At 37.7% G+C, this 19,434-nt stretch overlaps 1 protein-coding gene across 13 annotated transcripts in view; it reads right to left on the bottom strand.

Moving 5' to 3' along the window:
• The window catches only part of opa1 (OPA1 mitochondrial dynamin like GTPase), a 60,216-nt gene that overhangs the window by 24,778 nt on the left and 16,004 nt on the right, over positions 1-19,434 (bottom strand). For 2 of the 13 annotated variants that reach the window (XM_083562714.1, XM_083562706.1), the window contains exons 5-21: positions 17,807-17,854; positions 16,188-16,270; positions 11,501-11,647; positions 10,160-10,213; positions 9,730-9,834; positions 9,493-9,579; positions 9,259-9,372; positions 8,487-8,567; positions 8,335-8,409; positions 8,083-8,154; positions 5,632-5,731; positions 5,342-5,472; positions 4,104-4,176; positions 3,487-3,559; positions 2,961-3,076; positions 617-681; positions 425-505 (exon numbers count right to left, since the gene is read on the bottom strand). In XM_083562714.1, the coding sequence (XP_083418840.1) occupies positions 425-505; positions 617-681; positions 2,961-3,076; positions 3,487-3,559; positions 4,104-4,176; positions 5,342-5,472; positions 5,632-5,731; positions 8,083-8,154; positions 8,335-8,409; positions 8,487-8,567; positions 9,259-9,372; positions 9,493-9,579; positions 9,730-9,834; positions 10,160-10,213; positions 11,501-11,647; positions 16,188-16,270; positions 17,807-17,854 (1,505 nt within the window). The remainder of the gene's footprint in view (positions 1-424; positions 506-616; positions 682-2,960; positions 3,077-3,486; positions 3,560-4,103; positions 4,177-5,341; positions 5,473-5,631; positions 5,732-8,082; positions 8,155-8,334; positions 8,410-8,486; positions 8,568-9,258; positions 9,373-9,492; positions 9,580-9,729; positions 9,835-10,159; positions 10,214-11,500; positions 11,648-16,187; positions 16,271-17,806; positions 17,855-19,434) is intronic. The other 11 variants (XM_083562711.1, XM_083562712.1, XM_083562713.1 and 8 more) reach the window with 11 other exon arrangements.

The following is a 19,434-nucleotide window of genomic DNA, read 5'->3' as shown; positions in this document are numbered from 1 at the left end:
AAGAAAGAAAGAAAGAAAGAAAGAAAGAAAGAAAGAAAGACGGACGGACGGACGGACGGACGGACGGACGGACGGACGGACGGACGGACGGACGGACAGACAGACAGACAGACAGACAGACAGACAGAAAGAAAGAAAAATAGAAAAACCGAGAGAAAGACAGACAGACAGACAGACAGACAGACAGACAGACAGACAGACAGACAGACAGACAGACAGACAGACAAAGAAAGAAAGAAAAAAGACAGACAGACAGACAGACAGACAGACAGACAGACAGACAGACAGACAGACAGACAGACAGACAGACAGACAGACAGACAGAAAGAAAGACAAATAAAAAAACTAAGAGAAAGAAAGACAGACAGACAAACAGAAAAACGGAGAGAAAGACAAAGACAGACAAACAGACAGACAGAAACACTTGCCAGTGTTTGGGAGTCACTTGGCTCAGGCTGATCACCTCATCCAGGATCTCGTTCTTGGCTTTTTCATACAACTCATTCTGGAGAAACGAGGAGAACATAAAGTCAGACCACTGTGTGTGTGTGTGTGTGTGTGTGTGTGTGTGTGTGTGTGTGTGTGTGTGTGTGTGTGTGTGTGTGATTGAACTCACCCTGTCCAGCTCTCGTAAACGGGGGTAATTATTCTTCCACTCGGTCTCCAGGTTAAAGCGAGCAGCTGTTTGGATGAAAAAAGCTATTATTATTATTATATGTATTTTTTTTAGTACTGACTTTTATTGTTGCTCTTAAATTTCTGAAAAAATCGACGTCACAGTAAAATAATCACTTTGGATGCAGAAGCAAAATACTGGATTAAAAATAACAAAAAAAAAAAAGAACACTCCATGTAATATTACAAAAATAATAAAAAAAAAAAAGAACAGTACTGAATCATCAAAAAATGTAATTTAATTTAATTTAAACTTAAATTTATTTGTATTTGATTAAGTGAAATAAGTACGTGACTCCCACACACCCAAAATTAGTCCTGTACCTTTAAGAAGGTTCTCCTAGTATCAACTCATGATGTGTATAAAAAACACCAGTCACAGAATCAACCTTTTCCATTTAAACCTCTCCAACACCATGGGAAAGACCAAAGTGCTGTCAAAGGACGTCAGAGACTAGATTGTAGACCTCCACAAGGTTGGAATGGGCTACAAGACCATCAGCATGAAGCATGGGAAGAAAGAAACCACTGCTGAAGCGATAATTCGGAAATGGAAGACAATCGCCCCTTTCGCTCTGGAGCTCCATGCTAAATCTCACTTCATGGAGTGAGGATGATTTTGAGAAAGGTGAAAGATCATCCCAGAATTACACAGGAGGAGCCGGTTAATGTTCTCAAGGCAGCTGGGACCACAGTCAACAAGAAAACCATCGGTAGCACACCACGGTCCTGCTCATGAATGCACATGAAGAGACCCGTCTGAAGTTTGGGAATAAACGCCTAAATGATTCAGAGAAGACTTGGGAGAATATGATGTGGTCAGATGAGACCAAAATTAAGCTCTTTGGCATCGACTCGTCTCGCCGTGTTTGGAGGCAGAGAAATGCAGATATGACCCCAAGAACATTGTGCTTTGGGGCTGTTTCTCTGCCCAGGGTACAGCAAGACTTCACCACATGAACGGGGCAAACTTTCAAAATCAGCAGGGGATCAAAACATTATTTCCTCCACTATACAGTCCCAATTTCTTCGAAGTTGGATGAAAAAAAAAGAAGAAAGTCGGAGTAAAACTTCTTCTGGAAGGACGGTGCGTTTATTTCCAGGTCTCTCTTTCCCCCTCCTCTGTTCGCTCAGGTGTCCCTGAGGACGCCTCTGGTCTTGATCAATGCCCCTGCAGTCGGACGTGCTCTATATCAGCGTCCCCTTCCAGGCCTCTGGGGGACACCCAGCCCCGGGACACGCAGGCTAAAGCTGTCTGGCCTGCACAATGGAGCTGACGCTAATTGCTCTGGTTATCGGGCCGGCCTCCGGCACGCCGGCTCCCATCGATCGGCCACACAAAGGCTCGGGGTGCGTCGCAGCATCGGGTCATAAATCTATCAGCACGCCGTTTAATACGAGACGCCGTTTAATTGGTGTGGAGGGTTTCTGAGACTCTGAGGGAGAACCAGGAAGTGGACTGATGATAATCAACCCGTTATAACTATTACTGGATTCTGATTGGTTTGATGGACGACAACAGAACAGCTACAAATGGTGTTTTTTTATTTCTCAATTAACACGTTATCGTTACTATAGCAACGGCTCTTCCGCATCGTTAATCCGATTACAGAAAGGAGTCTCCGGTGTCTCTGCCAAGTGTTCTGATGGAACAGATTTCGTAAGATTTGATTAATTGGATTTATTTATTGATTTTTGGATTTTCAAATCTAAAACTTCAGGCAAAAAAACGTGTCATATTTCGGTAAAAACATTTTTATCAGAGAGTCTGATGGGATCAGACGGCATGTACGTGTCACTCGTATTACATCTAATCAAATACTCAATTCTGATTGGTCAGAAGGTGTGAATTAATTTTTATTCATAAAATCACTGCTTTCGCAGAGGTATAAATTTACAGGGGTGTAAATGGATGAAAAAAAGGGGTGTAATCCTAAACACGATTGTGTTTTCTGTAGGTCTTGTTTGTTTGTTTTTTAAAGGAAGGCGTCTCCAGTCTCAGGGCTGCAGTCTCAGAAATCAGGGCTGCAGTCTCTGTACGTTTCTCAGAAATCTTCAGATAGGATCGGATTTGGGTTAAGCCTGAGGAAAAGGCAGGCGTATGAACGGTGATCTGAGCTGATTTATAGAAAGGGAAAAGATCTCTCCTCAGAGGAAAGTTTACGAAAATAAAGATCATGGGCGCCAATAAATCTGCACGTGCGGGAAGTTCCAGACCTTTTGACATCTATGGCGCTTACAAGAACGATGTGCTGTTGTTGGCTGTGTCCATTTAGATTTTTTACCTTTAAAAGCGTCGGCTTGCTGCTCCACAGACTCCCGCACCATTTTCCAGAAGCAGTCGGACACGGCTAAGCTCAGGTTCTTGGTGGTCACCTGGTGGGCCTTCAGCATCCCCTCTCTGTACATCAATCAGAGAGAAAATAACCAAATCATTCAATAATAGAAATACAAGTTTCACTAAAACACAGCGGCATTCTAAATGACAGGAATATAACAAGCACGGAAACCATGACAACAGACTAGCGGGACTAGCTAGCTAGCGTGTTATAATAAAAAATTATATTCATTATAATAATTGTAATAATAAATATAATTCAGAAAGCAAAACTACACTGTACGGCCAAAAGTGTGTGGACACTGAAGACGTGCACACTGAAGAAATGCAAACTGAAGACGTGCACATGGAAAACGTTCTAATCCATTTGAGACATGCCGATTGAAGACACGCACACAGGACACACCCCATAATGTGTATTACTAGGGGAAAGAAAAAAAAAGAATCCCATCCAAATATTTAACCAAACTCACCTTAACAATCTGGAGTTCCTAAAAAAGTCCTCTTCATAGTCTTTAATCGAGTCGATGCTTTCACTGCTGCTGCCTAGCAACAGAAACAAACACACAACATATATACATACATATCTATATCTATATATATATATATATATATATATATATATATATATATATATATATATATATATACACATGCATGAGTATACACACACACACACATAGGTAAATAATACACACATAGAATATACAGACAAGGTTTTTTGGACACCTGACCATAAGATTGGTGTGTGTTTTCTTTAAGAAGTTCTACATTTTGTCTCCATTTGCTTTTATAATGAGCTCCACTCTTCTGCGAAGATGTTTCATTAGACTTTGTGGAGATTGATTCAGCCACAAGCGTGTTAGTAAAGTCAGGTCAGGCAGATCTTCATGGTCGTCTAGGTTAAGTGAAGGGAAAATTTCATACGACAGCATCCAGTGACGTTCTGTACAATCGTGTGCCTTCAAAAGTATTAAAACAGATTGGAGAAGAACCACATTCGGGTGGAAAAGTCAAGTGTCCCAATACTTTTGTCCGTATATAGTGTGCATACATACATATATAAATGCTCGTGCTGTTCAGAACGTACCTTTTCCAGTCACTACAGCGAAGTAGCCCAGAGCTTTCATAGGGAACAGTTTGCCTTCAATGATCTGATGGATCTACACAAAGAGCCACAAGGACAGTAAAGAAGTCGCTATTTTTTTTCTTTCATTATTGAATTAAGAGGTTAAACACACTTGGAAATAAACCCGGCTTTTCACACAAACACAGAATGTAAAGGTGGTGAAAAAGTGCCACCTGGTGGAAGAGAACGACAGTTGCAATCATGAGTGGAGGTCGTCATTCATCAGTAGCCATAACCACATCGATAGTTTTTCCGGGTTGCGCAATACAGTACGATAGCGGCCTCTAGAGGTGATGATGCAATTAATCGTTTATTCGAAGGGTCTTTTTTCATTTTATTTTGGATGCAATTGTTTTTATTTATCTGGAGCGTTACTTTTTTGTCCTATTGTCCTCAATATTTATTCATATAAGCATGAACATCAAAATCCAACACATGCACATCTGTAACATACAACCTTCGCAAACTGCTTCTCAACAGGATCCGCGTCACTATGTGACCTTTGATTGACCCAAAAGTAAGACCCAAATTGCCTTCGAGTTTCGCTTTAGTAAAACTATATATTAAAAAAATATTTTTTTAAATATTTAAATATAATTTATTATTATATTGTATTAATTATATTAGTATTGATTAAATTTTTTTTGAGAAATACTTCAGTACTATTTTAGTGTTATGCTTTTTTTTTATTCAGGTTCTTTTTTTTTTTTAAATCTGAAAAAAAAGGTCAATCTGCGTGTGAATCCCAGTCACACAGGCGGAGTCACAGTAAGCACCCTGACCCTGCGTTTTCTTTTCCTATGCAGTGTTTAATTCCTATGACACCGCAGCAGTTAGACGATTGCAATACTTTTTATCCGTTTATAGTTACATTTAATGCTGTTCACGAGTTCCTTCCTGTTTGTGCGAACGCTACAGCAGCTCTACATGCGATCTACTTCTCTTAATGTCATTTATTTACTGAATGATTCATTAATTGATAAATTGATAATTTTACATCATGACCTCCGGTATCTCTTGTATATCCGTGTGGCCATACAGAGAATCCATAAATACATTGTACGTCCTGTTTCTATGGGAACACGAACGCATTGGAACGAGCGGTGAGAAAAAAAGGTTGTGATTTCAGCTGGGATCGTAAGTAAACGTCCGATTCGTATTTAAATGCCATTTCCCAGACGATCTGCAATCGGACTCACTCTGCTCGGGCTCGCGAGGTTCTTCTCTGACAGGTCCACTTTGGTCAGAACAAAAATAGTCCTTTTGCCCTGAGGGTCCATCTGACTAACCAGATCAGTGACAATACTACGCTCGGCATCTACCGATCCGTCTGTGAGAGAGAGAGAGAGAGAGAGAGAGAGAGAGAGAGAGAGAGAGAGAGAGAGAGAGAGAGAGAGAGAGAGAGAGAAAGAGAGAGAGAGAGAGAAGGAGGAGTATTAATGAGGAATAAGACCACATCAGGAGCATCACTGGACAGTAGGAAACTCACCCTGAATACACAAGATGATGGCGTTCGGGTTCTGCATGTACGCTTTACTAATGCTGAAGATGGTCTCCTTGGTGTCTGCAGCCATGCCAGTGGTCACCGTCTACAACACACACACACCAGCATGAACATCAAAATCCAACACATGCACATGTGGAACATACAACCTTTGCAAACTGCTTCTCAACAGGATCCGCGTCACTATGTGACCTTTAATTGACCTTAAGTTAAGACCCAAATTGCCTTCAAGTTTCGCTTTAGTAAAACTATATAAAAAAATTTTTTTATTTAAATATTGAATCAAAATATTACCACAAAAGTAGGAATATTAACAGACATTTTTTATTGCCGTTAAATCGACCGGTTTTCTTTCCAACCCATAAAGGGGGCCATTTTTAAATCCTACAGACTCTGAACTGGAATTTGTACAGACAAATTTTTTTCTACGCTTCTCTGCGTCTGTGGTCCGTGTCTATGATGTTACAAATATACATTATTACACATTATAGTGAAAAAGTAACTCACTATAAATCAGCAATATTGAGGGTTTAATTTACTGATGTATAGAAATAAAATATTAACGTGGCCTGGTACCAAATGATCCACGGCCTGGTACCGGTCTGCCACCTGCTGGTTGGGGACTCCTGCACTACTTCATATTTCTTATTATGATTATAATTATGATTATAATTATAATTATTACCACTGGATTTGGACTTTTGAGTTTAATTACAAAGAGGTCTAAAAAAAAATCTAGACTTTTCTAGATGCAGCTGGAAGGTCGCTGTTTTGACAACGTTAAAGAGATCTGCCGCGAATCGCAGAAGGTGACTTCCAGGACATGTTCCAGAAGTAGCAGGAACGCTGGGGGCTGTGAAAAGGGACTATTTTGAAGGTGATAGAGTGTAAACTTTTTTTTAAACAAAGCGAATCTCTAAACTTTTTCATACCACCTCATATGTAGTTTTCTTTTGCTGAAAAAACTGTAAACACATCGGTCACATTAAATTTGAGAAAAAAGATAAATAGAGCAATGTGACATTCTTCCACAATTTGGGGAATATATTTCTTATAGACTAAGCTTTTGAGGACCAGCAAACACACACTTTTCTGGTATTTTTACAATGTAGGTACTTGTGACTAATGTGGGGACAAATTTGACACCAATTGGAACCAATTACAGCCTCGAGTCTTTTTGAGTTTGATGCTAGAAGCTTGGCACATGTATTTTTGGGCAGTTTCTTCCATTTTTCTATGCAGAACCTCTCAAGCTCCATCAGTATGGATGGGAAGCGTCGCTGCACAACCATTTTTCAGATCTCTCCAGAGATGTTCATTCAGGTTTAAGTCTGGACTTCTTCACAGTGTCATCCTGTAGCCACTCCTTTGTTATCTTGGCTGTGTTTAGGGTTGTTGTCCTGTTGGAAGGTGAACCGTCACTCCAGTCTGAGGTCCAGAGCACTCTGGAGCAGGTTTTCATCAATGATGTTTCTGTACATAGCTGCATTCACCTTTCCCTCGATCCTGACCAGCCTCCCAGTTCCTCTCTCTGAAAAACATCTTCACAGCATGATGCTGCCACCACCATGCTTCACTGTAGAGATGGCATTAGCCAGGTGATGAGCGGTGCCTGGTTTCCTCCAGACATGACGCTTGGCTTCCAAGCCAAAAAGTTCAATCTTTGTTTCTCATTGTCTGACAGTCTGGCCACTAGACCATACAGGCCTGTTTGGTGGAGTGCTGCAGAGATGGTTGCTCTTTTGGAAGGTTCTCGTCTCTCCATAGAGAAACACTGGAGCTCTTCCAGAGTGACCATCGGGTTCTTGGTCACCTCCCTGACTAAGGCTCTTCTCCCCCGAAAGCTCAGTTTGGCCGAGCGGCTCCGCTCTAGGAAGAGAACTGAGGGTTCCAAACTTTTTTTATTTACAGATGATTGAGGTCACTGTGCTCATTGGGACCTTCAATGCTGCAGAAATGTTGGTTCAACTCCCCAGATCTGTGCCTCAATACAATCCTGTCTATGGGGTCTACAGACAATTCCTTGGACTTCATGGCTTGGTTTGTGCTCTGACACACACTATTAACTGCGAGACCTTCTATAGAGCAGGGGTGTGCTTTTCTATATCATGTCCAATCAACTGAATTTACCACAAGCTGAACTCCAATCGTGTTGTAGAAACATCTCAAGGATGATCAGTGGAAACAGGAGGCACCTGAGCTCTATTTTTAGTGTCATGGAAAAGGCTGTGAATATTTATGTGCATGTGATTTATTAATTTTTTGGTTTGTTTTTTATTTTTAATAAAAATTCAAAAATATTTTAAACAATTTTCTTTCACGTTGTCATTGTGGGGTTTGAATACATTTTGGAGTGAAGCTGTAACATAACAAATTGTGGAAAAAGTGAAGAGCCATGAATACTTTCTGGATACACTGTATAGAGGTGAATCTTACACTGATCACTCCTGGTAAGTCCACCAGAACCATCCTCTGGATCCCCGGGCCTTTTACACTTAATGAGATCGTCTGCAGGAAAAACAAGGGAAATGAAAAATGGGTTAAAATACAATACATTCAAACACAAAGCAATATATGGATATGTGCATATGTAAATGTATATATCTGTGTGTGTGTGTGTGTGTGTGTGTGTGTGTGTGTGTGTGTGTGTGTGTGTGTCTGTATATATAAGAGTAAAGATTTACTTGCCTCTGGACTGACTGTCTGTCCGTCCTTCACACTCTTCCTCATCCTCAACTCAATCTCACGCCTCAAAGCTGCCAGCTAAAGAAGAAGAGCAATTCTTTAATTCCAATAAAATGCAATAGTAGTAATAATAATAATAATAATATTAGTCCTACGTCGTCCTCCTTTCCCAGGTCGAATTCACGGGTACTGTCTTTAAACATGGCCACATGATGAGGTCCTTCACTCAGAGTCACCTATACAACATACATAAAGCAATAAATACTGGCACACCGAACTTCCAGAACAGACAACAACAGTGTACAACACTCACTGCGGCTTTATCTATAATGTACATTCCAACCAGAATCATAAACTCATTCATCTGAAACACAGATTTAAAAAAGAAAAAAAAAGGGAGAGAGAAAGGCAGATAGAAAGACAGCTAGACATAGTGGACAAACAGACAAAGACAAACATGCTGATCATCTCAACCTGAGCATTTTTGTTTTAAAGAGAATAGTTTAGACAGACAGACAGACAGACAGACAGACAGACAGACAGACAGACAGACAGACAGACAGACAGACAGACAGACAGACAGACAGACAGACAGACAGACAAATTGATTATTAGATAGATAGACAGACCGAATGAAAGACATAGGCACAGACAAATAGATACAGACACACAGACAAATTAATAGAAAGACTGCCAGACAAAATGACAGACATATAGATATATAGATAGACGTACAGACAGAAATACAAAGACAGACAGACAAATAGATCGACAGCTTGATAGACAGACAGACAGGTAAATAGACGGACAGAATGACAGACAGACATATAGATAGTCAGACAGACAGACAGATACATATACATGTACAAACACACACACACACACGCACACAGGTAAAGAACCAATATATAGATCCATGTTTTTTACCTTGACAGGAGACCTGGTCATCATCTCTCCTGAGCCTCGAGGGAAGATCCTAGCCTGAGCGATCATCTCCAACACGCTGGTCTTTCCTGCACTCTGGTCACCTACAACCACCACCTGAACACCATCGATGAGAACACGCCCACTTTAGAATAAACAATATTCTCTGAGCTCTGTTATTATTGATTTATCCTGCTAGGGTTTGATATGAGAGGTGTGTTCAGGCTGAGCACTGACCCTGGGCAGGTGATCTTGAGTGTTGTAGTTGGAATCATAATCGGAGAGGATGTCCAGGACTTCAGAGTACATGTCAATCAGCGACTTCTGAAGAAAAAAAGAAACAAAAATCAATCTTATAATCGTTTCATGCGAAAAAATAAAATGAAATAAATAAATAAAGCCTTCGCCCTGGATTGTCCTCAGACATCAGGTGGAAGGATTGACATGGAGACACCGGGCAGGCTGAGCTCTGACCTTGACTTTCCTCTGATGAATCCCTTTGTCATCTTTCTGCAGCACCACTTTCCTCAGCTCTTTATTCTCCTTCTCCAGACGCTCCAACATCCGCTGGTACTTCAGCTGCAGAACAGGAGAAACGGATCAGCTCGCTCGCCAGTCACACCGGTGTTCGAGTCTCCAAGCTTTACGTTCCGTATTACATACACTCTCTGGCCAAAAGTTTGTGGACACCCGAGCGTAAGATTTGGGATGTGCTTTAATTTTTGAGCAGCCCATCCCACATTTAGTCTCCATTTCTCTTATAACATCCTTCACTCTTCTGGAAAGATGTTCTGAAAAGTCGGGTGTTCCAATACTTTTGGCCACACAGTGCAAGTCCAATGCATAATGTAGGTTAATGAACGTTTATCCACATTATACGATTTTAAACCGGGATTGGACTCACCTGGGTGCGCATGAGCTCCTCTTGCAGCTGGTCCACTTTCTCTTTATCTGAAGGCTAAAAACACACAGAACAGAAAGTTACACCTCACACACGACAACTCTTCTCCGACCCGATCCTCGTGCAGCCGGCCCCCCGGTCCGACTCGCCACCCGAGGGGAGGATGCAAAAGAAAAAAAACAAAAAAAAGAATAATCATTTCAATCATGTTAGAAAAGAAGCCCTGTAGAAAAAAAAGGAGGGTTATAATACGGTGACAATAATTGCACCTTTAATGCATTTCTGACACACAGACCCACACAAATTACAGGAGAGTAAAGATCGCATGGGATTGACAGGGAATTATTTTCCATATAACACACGCACACACACACACACACACACACACACACACACACACACACACACACACACAGTTATTCTGATTACTGAAATCGGCAGGAAACACAAGTGCATGCCGTGTTAGTACCACACCAGCACCGAGTCACACTGATTATAAAGCAAAAAGAGTCACTTCCTGTTTTTCTAGAGGGAAAATAATAAGAAACTTCCAACTCCTATATATGCACCTTAAGTGCTACTACACACACACAAACACAAAAAACTTAATCGGACAAACGTCTACAGGTGTGTGAAAATATTTATGGAACCAGGCGTTGTGAAGGTGTAGCGAGGGGTTTACTAACTAAAGGCCAATGTTGAAGAATAATCGGTGTCTGTAAGTGAAATACTAAACAACAGATTATCATTTAAATAAGTAAAAGAAATTCTTAAAAAAATGTAAAGAAAAATTTGAAAGAAAAAAGTGGGGCTCCAATTTGAATTAATAATTAATAAAACTACACATCAAAAATAAAGAAGAAATAAGTAAATAATATTTTTTTTATAAATAATTAAATAAAGGGATAAAACGGTTAAAAGAATTTACATAAATGCAGAAATAAACAAATATATATTTTTTAAATTTTCCACATTTATGTGATTGTGAATAATTTATCACCCGTTAAATAAAAACGGTAATAAAAGTAATAAACTCCTTTTTTTTTTTTTTTGTATCATTAACACGATTTTAAAGTGCTACTGAACAAAATGAAGAGGGGCCACTTCAGGTCCTCAGATACACTACTTCAAACTCCAGCGTTCTCACTCCAGTCGTTCTATTGGGATTTATTATTATAAATAGAAATAAATAAGGTTAAGAGAAAAACAATTAAAATAAACAATCAATTTCTCAGGGAATTTACTCCATTGATGAATAAATTCCCTGCTCAATGTTTGTGTATTTTTTTTGTAAGACTGGGGTGAGGACGGCTGCAGTGGACGTGCTGGGAGATGGACCTTCACCTTGTGGGGGAATTTCGGGGCCTGGCTTGGGGGCGGAGTCTTAGCGCGGCCTGGGCGGGGCTCGTTAGCGGCCGCCGCCCGCCGCACTTCCTCTTCATGCTGCTGGATCTGCTGTTGAATGAGAATGAGATCTCGAAGCAGCCCCTGCTGAGGGACGGCATAGTGAGAGAGAGAGAGAGAGAGAGAGAGAGAGAGAGAGAGAGAGAGAGAGAGAGAGGCGGAGTCAGCTGTCAATCAACCTGATCACATGACGCTGGAGTAGGACGAGAACTGGGTGAAGCGAGGAGACAGCAGTGATGAAAGAAAGTCCGGAAAATGAGAACAGTTAAGATTTTATATACTGTATTAATATCGATGCTTTTATATTTTTTGTAGCAACATTTTTGTTTCCGCTTTTTTTTTTTTTTTTTTTTTAACCAAAGAAATTAAGCAGAGGTTAACTATTTTATAATCCGTCAAAAAAAAATCTTCATGTTGATAAATACAGGTTAAAATCAAATAAAAGAAAAAAAAGCGCACTGGGCAAAAAAAAAAAAAACCCCGAGAAAAAAGTTTTTTCTATTTAAATAATTATTTTCCTTTTTTCCATGTATTTTTATTTACTTTTATTATAATATTTATAATATAATACAACTAGGGTTGTCAATCAATCAAAATATTTAATCGCAACTTAATCGCACATATTTATCTGTTCAAAATGTACCTCACAATAATACTTTTCAAGTTTTAAATACTTTAAACAACATGCAAATGTACGTTTCTTATTAGTGAAAATATTCATGTAAATGTAAAGTAATTGTTTTAAATGTTTTAAATGACGGAAATCATCAGGACATTTTGCTATGTTTCCACACGGACGGCATTAATTGCCAGATGTGCTGCATTATGGTGTGTATTCTTCTGCTTGATTTGAGACTCGGCTAATCAGTAAAACAAATGTTTATTGTTAAAAAAAAATTTATTATTTGGTGGATTCTTTTAAATATCTGAGTAAAGAAAGGGCGTCGTGAATAAATGTGTTGTGCTGCAGGTTTTATTTTCGCCACTTTTATATTGATTTATTAATATTTTTAATAAAAATGGTCAAACAGAAATGCGAGCTGCATTAATCGTGCGTTCATATGAATTGTACCGTTAAAATTAATTTGAGGTAACGAGGTATTAAGTGTATTATTTTGACAGCCCTAATATGTATATTTTATTAAAGATATTTACTTATGTTTTAAAGAAAACAGCATTTATTCATGTTATAAAAATACAGCTTTTTTAATGTAACGATTTAAATAAATAATAATAATTCAATACAAAATGTATTAATAGATACAATTTATTATTCATTTATTTTAAATCAAATAAATTATCCAAATCATAATTGTCCAATTAAACATTTCTTTGTCATTCAAGAGTTAAATTCCAGAGTTAGTTTTTTTTTATTGCCTTAGAAGTATAATAAAAAAATAAAAAGTAAAAAAAAGAGTGTAATTGCACTGCATCATCTACACCCCCCCAAAATTGAAGTTTACTGAGGGCGCACAAACTTTTAGACCTACACGCGTTTACACAGAAATAAAATCCTATTAATTACAAATAAAATAATAATAAAGTGAAGTTTGAAAGCGAGAGGGTTTCTAATGATAACCATCTTTTAATAAATTTATCCGATTTGTTTAATTAGAAATCTTTTTAAAATTTTATAAAAATGAAATAAAAGCAAAACAAATAAAAAAAAAAAAAAAAAGCAAGTAAATAATCATCATTTTATGTTAATTCTAAAAATAAAGAAATGTATAAGTAATATTTTGAAACAAAAAAGATATGAATAAATATAACAGAACGTCTTTAAAAAGGCATACAATTATAAAAATAAAAATGACAAAATAGGCTTAAAAAATAAACAAAACGAAAATGAATGAATCAGAAATAAACAACTATATAAGTAAAAAATGTAATATATGTAAATAAATGTGAATAAATTAATAAACAGGACAAGGTCAATCAATAATTGAAAAGGTAATCAATACGTAAAAAAAAAAGAAAAAGAAAATATTTTTTTGAATCATAAACAAATATGTTACTAAGTTAAAGATAAAAGATTTTTAAGGTAAATAAATCAATTAAATTAAAAAGTAATGGTTTCTTAGGCTTCAGTAATATAACGAGTATAATTGTCCTGAAATCAGTTTAAAAAAAATTAATAAAAAAATCTACGTGATCCAGCTATTGTTCAGCTCACACTGCAGATCGGATAAAATAAATCCAATCTATTCCGATCTTTGTCTCAGGAAAACGAGACCGGAATGCAGGGAGGCAGATGAAAGCGTAGAAAAACTTTTACATGAAGATTTGAGAAGCTAACCTCTCAGAAATCCTGCATTCATACACACTTTTCTCTCTTACACACACACACACACACACACACACACACACACACACACACACACACACACACACACACACACACACACACACACATATTCAAATTAAAAGCTTTTGGACATCCCAAGCTTCTCCTACGTCAATTTCCATGGCACATGGAAAGATCACATTGAATTTTTCGTACAGAGATGCGTTTATGTAACATTTACATCTAAATGTAACCTTAACTGGCTAAAAGAAAATAGATTCGTAAATCATAAACAAATATGCTAATAAATAAAACTAAATATAAAATAAATTTAAATCTAAATAAATAGATAATGCATGTAGAAATTCAACTAAAATTATTACCGTAATTTCCGGACTATAAGGCGCACCCATATATAAGCCGCACCCACTGAATTTGACAAATATTTTTATTTTTAACATAAATAACCCGCACCTGTCTATAAGCCGTAGTGTCTACACTAATGTACTTTACACAGGCTTTAACGAAAGACACTAAATGCAATATGTTGCGCTTCTATTAGGAGCATAGCGGTATTTTGGGAAAAGCACGTCACTGCAGTTTTTCCGCTATTACTGCATGTGTGTAAGACTGAGGAATATGTCCCTATTATTTTCTGGTGCTCATTTCTAAGTTTCTTTGACTAACCCGTAACGCTGTTGCCAAAAAAAATAAAAAAGCACGAGTTTTGGGAACCTGTCTGTGCTTATATGATTTCTGTTGCAACTGGAGTTAGCGAGCTCTCCCTTCACCCAGACTCAACATGCTACAACGGCTTGTATCTAAACAGTAGCCGACCAAGAAAGTCATTGTTCACTGTCTTCCTCCTTCCTTTCACAACTACAGTGGTACCTTGACCTACGAGTGCAATAATGTACGAGTTTTCCGAGGTACGAGCGCTCACTCGGTCGATTATTTTATTTTGTTACGTGAGCAAAAAATTTAGGTACGAGCTCGAGACGCCGCTGCTAGATGGCGAAACTAAGCCAGAAAGCAAGATTGTGACGAAAATTAAGCAAAGATAAGCAAAGAAGAAAATGTAAAAATGTTAAAGTTTAGGGATACGTAGTTTACAGTTTTTTTTCCCCAAGTTTGTGAAACCGGGAAAAATCCAGGAAAATACACAAAATAGCCGCTTCGTTGTTTAAGCCGCGGGGTGCGACTTAAACAACGAAGCGGCTATTTTATGTATTTTCCTAGATTTTTCCCGGTTTCACAAACTTGGGGAAAAAGTAGCGGCTTATAGTCCGAAAAATACATTAAATCAGTTTTTTCAACCACATCTAAGTTCCCTGTTAATTCCCAGTTTATTCTCATGAATTGCTGTTAATTTCCATGGAAATTCCCTGAATTCCGCAACCCTAGTTGTGAACCCCTAAGCAAATGCATGCTAAGTCAATAAAAACATCGCTATGTTTAACATGACAATTTTATCCATACTTATTCCAACATTTATACGAGTAAAATCACTCCGAAAAAAATTTAAGACAAACGGAAAGGAAATGACGAAACAGGAAACGCAACAAACACAGAGGCTCAAAAAAACGAGGAGCTGAAAATAAATGATCAGAAATGCATTCAAAGGCACAAAAGAATTTGTTGGGCATTAGTATCAAAGTACTGTATAAAACCTCGCGCAGGAAGTAGCTCGGAGATCGCATCATGTAGCTTTTGCGTAAACTGAGAAAATTCGCACCGTGGCGACAAGATCGGACCATCCCGAGTTGCAGCAAGCAAATGATTGTCGCCTCAAAGCTGCGATTAGCATGGTCAGTCCACTGGACACTATATGGCCATAAGTATTGGGAGACCTGACTTTTCCAGCCATATGGGGGTTCTTCTCCATAATGTTACCACATGAGATTTTTCCTTCACTTGAACTTGGAGGCCCAAAGCTGCTCCAGCATGACAGTGCCCCTGCGCACAAAGCCAGCTTCATGAAGATCTGCTTTTCATGGATTAAAGTGGAAGATCTCCTGCTATTGAACTCCAACCCTGTTGAACAGTGAATGTGAACATTGCCTACACCCCAGGCCTCCTCACCTTCTCACCTACATCAGTACCTGACTATAATGACGCCACTGTGGCTGAAAGAAATCGTTACAAATCTCCACAAACTCTAGTGGAGCATCTGCCCAGAAGAGTGGAGCTTAGAGCAAATAGAGAATTAATAATAAAAAAAATAAATAAAGTCTTTTGGTCAGGTGTCCACTAACTTTTGGCCAGATAGTGTACACTGGTGAGAAGCTGTGAGCATCTTGCAGGCATTTGGGACTAAATCAGAGGAAATGGGGATGGACTTGCCTTCTTAAATTTGTCACCGCCCTCAGAGCCAGCTCCTGTGGCCTGGATCTCGGAAGCGCTCAGGTTCGGCTCGCCTGGGGTTTCTGAGGGAAAAACACACACACAAACACACACACATTACCCAGGGTATGTGACAACTATTAACTAACTAACACACACACACACACACACACACACACACACACACACACACACACTGAACATGGTGCTAATCTAGTACAGCAGACTGAACTTCATGTTCACGTCCTGCATCCAACAAGGAGAGACAAAACCTCACCTTTTTTTTGTTACTCGCGACAAGTCATAGAACGAAACCCTGCGAGTATCGAGGTTGCACTGTGTGTGAATATTTATAAACATACAGTACAGACCAAAAGTTTGGACACACCTTCTCATTTAAAGAGTTTTCTTTATTTTCATGACTATGAAAATTGTAGAGTCACACTGAAGGCATCAAAACTATGAATGAACACATGTGGAATTATATATGGAATTATATACATAACAACAAAGTGTGAAACAACTGAAAAATGTCATATTCAAAGTAGCCACCTTTTGCTTTGATTACTGCTTTGCACACTCTTGGCATTCTCTTGATGCCTACTTTGAAGAACCTACAATATGACATATTTCAGTGTGAATCTACAATTTTCATAGTCATGAAAATAAAGAAAACTCTTTAAATGAGAAGGTGTGTCCAAACTTTTGATCTGTACAGTATATAGATATAAATATTCTTTCAACCTTTTATTGATTATTAGTTTTATTTGTAATATATAAATAACAATAATTCTAATCATATTTAACAAAGTTTAAAAATTTTATATAGTAAATGTTAATAATGAACAGATTTATTAAAAAATGTTTAATGAATACAATCATTTTTTTATTTAAATAATTTTTTTTTATTGAACAGCATTAATATATAATCAATAAAACATTTCTAAATATTGAACAATTATATTGAATCAAAAAATTATGATTCAATTTGTTTATTATTCAATCTATAATTTCTTGAATAATAATAATATTAATAATGGTAATAATAATAATAATAATAATAGTAATAATTTTCCTTTAACACACACAATGAAGACCGAGCTGATTATGTTTTGTTTGGAAATCGCGGCTGTTGCACTTTCGGAGCTGTAAATCTTTCTAAAGAACATTTGAGGAAAAAAAAAAAAAGAATTTCAATTTCTTTAGAAGAAAAAAAAAAAAAAAAAAAAAAAAAAAGTGCAACTCATGCAAAAATAGAAAAAAAAGGAAATTGTATCAGAAACACACAAGGGCTTTGAAGCTTTTTAGTCCGTCGTTAATTAACACTCAACTCAAAACTAATTTTCAAAACAAAATTCACAGTGACGGAGTGTCTCTAAACATTTTAGGAGAAAATACATTAAAGAGAAGCTCCTTCATTTTCACTCATTCATACCTTTACTTGATTTGACCATTTGACTTATTTGTATTCCTTCTTTATTTTAAACAATATCATTTTAACTTGAGCAAAAAAGATAAATAAATAGATAAATAAATAGATAGATATCTAGATAGATGGACAGCTGATGTGGGGACAATAAGAGGAAGACAGAGGGGGACACAGTGTGCTGTTTACACACCTAACAACAGACGCAGACCAGAAGCTCCAATGACTGCACTATTCACACCTGTGAAAAATGTGGAGGGAAGGAAAGGAGGGAACAAGAGGAACATATAAATATGGAAAAAAAAAAAAAAAAGGACTTGAAAAACAACTGGACTGATTTCTTATGTTCCCTGAGAAGAAGCAGCACTTTAGACACTGTAAGTCCAGAAAATCAGCCGGTATCGTCGTCATCATCATCATCATCTCATAATAATCAGTACTACAGTACATCAACACACTGATACAGGAAGTAGTGAGGAAAAAAATGAAAAAGAAATGATATATAATAAACGAGACATTTTTTTTTAATTCAATCAATTAATGAATTATATTTGAAATGTTATAAAATTCAGTGTGTATTTTTATTTCTCACATGTACTTTACAGCACAGTGAAATGATTTATTTGCATATCCCAGCGATGATAGGAAGGTTGGGGTAAGAGCACAGGGTCAGCCATGATACAGCACCCCTGGAGCACAGAGGGTTAAAGTCTTGCTCTGGCAGCTTGGTGATACCGAGGCTTGAACCCATGACCTTCTAATCAGTAACCCAAAGCCTTAATCAGTGAACCACCACTGCCCTGTGTTTGTACTTGCTTGTTTTCATCTAAAGTGCAGGTCATTTCTTTGCTTTGTATTTTTTCCACTTGATTTTTAATATAAACGTGGTCCTCGGGTTACGATGGTTCGACTTACAGCGCTACGACTCTTACCGAAATTCAATTATCAACAAATTACAGTATACTACCCCAAACTGATCACCATTACTCAAGACCACTGGGTGGGTTAGGCCATGTCTCCACCTTTTCTATTTTTAAGTTACAATGGGGTCATCGTAACACATCATCTGAAAAGAATTCTTTTTCATTTTGATGCATCACTAATACAAATAACTTCAACATATCGCTGTTGAATTCCAGCATCTGACTGGTTGTAAGGTAAAGAACGGTACAGACCAGAAGCTCTGACACAAAAAAGCCCCGAGGGTGTTAGTAAAGTCAGGTACTGAGGTAGGTGAGGTGAGGACGTCACTTTCGAAATCCATACCGATAGTTTTTCCGGGTTGCGTCTGTTGCTGAGTTGCTGAAAAGGTCCGCTGTCATTATACAGTACGAGCTCTAGGAGCGAATCACGGACACCACATGCCGTTTTTTTTGTTTGTTTTTTTTAGACAGTATGATGCCAGGAGGAGCCGACTCACTGGACACCATAATTTAAGGCTTCTTAACTTGAATATGAAAACGGAAAAAGAACTGACGCATGTTACTCGTAAATCGCTTGCAGTTCTTTAACTAATTAACTTTCTTCTGTTTCACAAGTAAAATCTATTGTTTGTTATTGAAGTGTCTATTTTATAAATTTTGAATGACAAAACTAAAAACAGTCACAATTATTAGTAGAGGTCGACCTCTAGAGGTGACGCCACATGCTGTTTATTTGAAGCATTTTTTTTTTTTTATATTATTATTCATTTTGGAGGTAATTGTTTTTATTTATTCGCTGTGTTACTTTTAGTTTTAATTCAAAAGTCTTATTTCACCCTAATCTGTATTAATATATTCATAGTTATTTAATAAAAAAAAATTTTATCATTCAGTACTT

Source organism: Silurus aristotelis, assembly GCF_946808225.1.
Source record: "Silurus aristotelis genome assembly, chromosome: 2".
NCBI classification, from domain to species: Eukaryota; Metazoa; Chordata; class Actinopteri; order Siluriformes; family Siluridae; genus Silurus; species Silurus aristotelis.
Note: the sequence above shows the minus strand (reverse complement) of the source record. Positions and strands in the feature narration are given on the sequence as shown.